We start from the raw sequence: 4,053 nt of genomic DNA, 5'->3' as shown, positions 1-4,053 counted from the left end.
CTCTGAGGAAGGGAGAACCGTGGTCATCTGAATATCTGTCCTCAGCTTGGTCCCCATCCACAGCGTTTTTTCAGGGACACCCCACAGGGCCCCAAGCACTTTAGAGAGCTCTGCCCAGGACCGAGAGGCTCCCACTGTGACCCCCAAACCCAGCAATCTGTGTTCGCAAGAGCTCCCCTGGAGGCAGGGGCAAAAGAGAGTTTGTGGCACTGTCACCCGGGCCTAGCCCATGCCAACCTCTAGGGACACCTCCTGGCTGCACCTCCCCCTGAGAATCAGAAACACCAGCAGGCAGGCTGAAGACAGCGATGCGAGGAGCCAGGCCAGTGGCTGCTGCAGATGAGAAGGCCGGGTTTGAGACAGCTTGGGTGGTGGTGCTTTCAAGGTCATGCACACCGAGGTCAGGCGGCAGAGGCCAGCCCTCTGAGGCTTCAGCCCCGGCCTGGCATTTGCAGAGGAGCGGCTGGGCGTGCGCCTGGTGAACGGAAGTAGCCGCTGCGATGGGACCGTGGAGGTCCGGCTCCGGACGGCCTGGGAGCCCGCGTGCGGGGCGCTGTGGGACGGCCGAGCCGCCGAGGCCGTGTGCCGCGCGCTGGGCTGCGGAGGCGCGCAGAGACCAGTCCAGCCCGTCACGCCGTCCGGGGAGCCACCGCCCCGGCCCGCCATGGGCAACGCCACCCGGACCCCTGCCATCCTGTGCCACAGCGCTGAGTGGCGACGCTGCAAGGTGCTGGACCAGGAGTGCAGCGGCGACTGGGCAGTGGCTCAGGTCACCTGCGCAGGTACGCCCTCCCCACCCTCTTCAGTCACGGCCTCTCACTCCGGGCCCCAGTCCCAGCCACTGGACTCAAGCCTCATCCTCTGACAGTCAGTCCCCTGCACGGCTCCCCTCCCCCAATACAAACACCCAGGGGCCTGCTCTCCCACTTTCTCGAATTGGCCCCTCCCCAACTAGGTGCGCCCTCTGTTCCCAGCCCGATCCACACTCGGTCTCCAATCCTAACTGGGTCTCTTAGTCCACTCACTGTCGCCTATCCACCTCTACACCCCACCCCGCCCCCACACAGTAAGTATTCCTTGCAGGGGCCCCCAGCACTGTGTCCCCCTCCAAGACACCTCCTCGAGGCCCCACCCACCAGGACCCTCAGTCCTGCGCTCCAGGTTTCTGCCCACCCACAACCGGTCTCCCCTCTCTCTCTGCCCCACCATCAACCAACCGCGGCACAGCCCCAGAGACCCGAGCGGTGCGGCTGGTGGGCGGCGGCGGCAGGTGCGAGGGCCGCGTGGAGCTGCTGGAGGGCGACCAGTGGGGCTCGGTGTGCGACGACACCTGGGACCTGCACGACGGGCACGTGGTGTGCCGCCAGCTGGGCTGCGGCTGGGCGGTCCAGGCCCTGCCCGGCTTGCACTTCACCCCCGGCCGCGGCCCCATCCACCGGGACCAGGTGAACTGCTCCGGGACCGAGGCCTACCTGTGGGACTGCCCGGGGATGCCCGGGGCCGGTTACTGCGGCCACAAAGAGGACGCTGGCGTGCGGTGCTCAGGTCGGTGCTTCCGGTCGTGGGCTGGGGCGAGTGGCAGGATGGGGGGTGGAGGTGGGGGTGGGAGGGGTGTCAGGAGGGGCCAAACTCACTCAGGACCAAAGATGGTAAACAGCCCAGAGCAGTGGTCGAATGCATATCAATGAACAACCGGTTCCCCACCATGATGACCATTTTAAATATATTAAAAAGATAGATACCAAAAGGTAATTTATCATTTCATAGAGTTAATCCTTAAATAAGAACGCCAAAAGAGGTACACAAACCAATATTCTGTGACAAAAGTTTTCGCAATATTAATGAAAAAATACTAAATAATACCTGACTCCCCAAAAAACCAATATAACTGTGACTTATTTCCATATTGTTTGTGGATTGCTGTCCTCACTTGCAATATTCTCCACATTTATTACCTGCTTGGTTCCGTCTGATTCTTTATACCTGTGGGCGGAATATTACTACGGGCACTTAGAATACACTGCTGTACAGATGAACGTTACAAAAGAGCAAGGAACGTAGATTTGTGATTTCCACAGCGGCCCACCTTAGCGAGAACCCAGATTACAAGTGTCATTTTAGCAACTGGTTCGCTGAACCCAACAACAAATTAGGAAATGTTTCTGCCGAACGGGTGGGAACTGGCTGAATCCCACCACTGCCTGAGAGGTTGGTTGTCAGGCCAGCTTAGCCCTGTTAGAAGATCCAGTGGGAATGGAAGAAAGCCCTTCTCCACCCCTTAGAGGAGAAATAAGCCAAGTGGGCCTCTCCTTAGAGAGGACTGGGCCCCTGGTTCAGAGCAGCCAGCACAGAGAAGTAGACCAGGAGGTTCTGCCCAGCCCATGCCCCCCACTGGGTCTATGCCCCCACATTATGATTCAGCAAGCCTATGGCAGGGTTGGGGACCCTGTGTGTCTATCAAGACCCCAGGTGAGGCTGAGGCTGCTGGTCCTCGGACCGCACTTTGAGTAGCAAGGATCTGGCTTCAGAGAAGCAGCCCTGGGAGTGCTTAAGCATTTGGTTGCCAACCAAAAGGTGGGCAGTTCAAACCCACTGTTGCCTACATGAGAGGACAGATGGGGAAGGGGAACGTGTAGGAGCTGGACACTGCCTGGCTAGTGCTGGGGGAGCTAAGCTAGGAACCATTTTAGACCCAAATACTCCTGATTTGGCCCTTCCCCCTCCTGTTTCCCCTGCAGAGCACCAGTCCTGGCGTCTGACCGGGAGTGCTGACCCCTGCCATGGGCAGGTGGAGGTGGACTACCATGGGGTCTGGAGCACGGTGTGTGACAGTGAGTGGTACTCACCGGAGGCCGAGGTGCTCTGCCAGTCCTTGGGCTGTGGGCCTGTGGACAGCATACCCAAGGGGCTGCCGCACTCCCTGGCAGGCAGGATGTACTACTCGTGCACGGGAGGGGAGACCACCCTCGCTGAATGCTCCTGGCGGTTCAACAACTCCAATCTCTGCAGCCAGTCGCTGGCAGCCAAGGTCTTCTGTTCAGGTACCTCACTCTCCACCCCACTCCCACCTAGATCCATGTCCTAAGAACTGGCAGCCCAAGGATGAGGTCGGGGATGGCGAATATTAGTGGGAGAGGCACCACTGCCCTTACTGTGCCTGGGCAGACATTACTAATTGATCACAAACCCTCAGCTCAGCCCCAGAACCATGAATCTGATTGTACAGGAAGACATTGGTATATGCCAAGTGGAGACAGTGGTGGTTTGGTGGCAGAAGACTCGCTTTCCATGTGGAGTCCTGGGTTTGATTCCCAACCAATGCACCTCATGCACAGATACCACCCATGTGCCAGTGGAGGTGGGTTAGGCATTGGGCCGCTAACAGCAAGGTCAGCAGTTCAAAACCACCAGCCACTCCCTGGGAGATAGATGAGGCTTTCTACTCCTGTAGAGCTGCAGTCTCAGAAACTCACAGGGTCAGCTCTGTCCTGCCCTAAGAGCCAGAATGGACTTGATGGTAGGGAGTTTGTTTATTCATCTTTTGGCTTATGATGCTGAAGAGGTTTCAGCAGAGCTTCCAGATGAAGATGCACTAGGAAGAAAGGCCTGGCACCCCACTGCTGAAAAGCTGCAGTTGATTGAAGCCCCTATTGATATAAGAGTCTACTTAACAACCGATCCTGGGTGGGATGGTGCAGGCCCCGGCAGGGTCTTCATGAGTTAGGGCTGAATCGAAGGTGGGCCACAAGAGCACCTAGCTAAGGAGTGGTCCCTGTTAATGGGAGTGACTATGCCGTGACCCATGAAGTAAAAACACAGCATGACTGATCACATTAGGACATCTTACAGCTAATGCCAGCTCCCAATCATGTGCCAAGCACTCAGCATATCTATTTTTTTGGATGATGGGAAGCTTTTGTCTTATTCTTAACAGTTTTGTGGCATAGCATTCACACCTTAGACAATCCAGCAGTTACATCACATCAAGAAGGGTTACACAGTCACCACCACAATCAGTTTGAGAACATTTTCTTTGTTCTTGTACTCGTCCCC

The 4,053-nt window shown here is 57.0% G+C and overlaps 1 protein-coding gene across 1 annotated transcript in view; it reads left to right on the top strand.

The window, feature by feature from the left end:
• CD6 (CD6 molecule) overlaps positions 1-4,053 on the top strand; it is a 39,580-nt gene that overhangs the window by 26,366 nt on the left and 9,161 nt on the right. The window contains exons 2-4 of the mRNA XM_013007808.2: positions 456-782; positions 1,234-1,545; positions 2,739-3,041. Of these exons, the coding sequence (XP_012863262.1) occupies positions 456-782; positions 1,234-1,545; positions 2,739-3,041 (942 nt within the window). The remainder of the gene's footprint in view (positions 1-455; positions 783-1,233; positions 1,546-2,738; positions 3,042-4,053) is intronic.

This window comes from Echinops telfairi, unplaced genomic scaffold (genome assembly GCF_000313985.2).
Source record: "Echinops telfairi isolate 266 unplaced genomic scaffold, ASM31398v2 ScPeMD7_7416;HRSCAF=8454, whole genome shotgun sequence".
Lineage (NCBI taxonomy): Eukaryota > Metazoa > Chordata > Mammalia > Afrosoricida > Tenrecidae > Echinops > Echinops telfairi.
The sequence above is the reverse complement of the archived record's forward strand: the minus strand, read 5'-3'. Positions and strand labels throughout refer to the sequence as shown.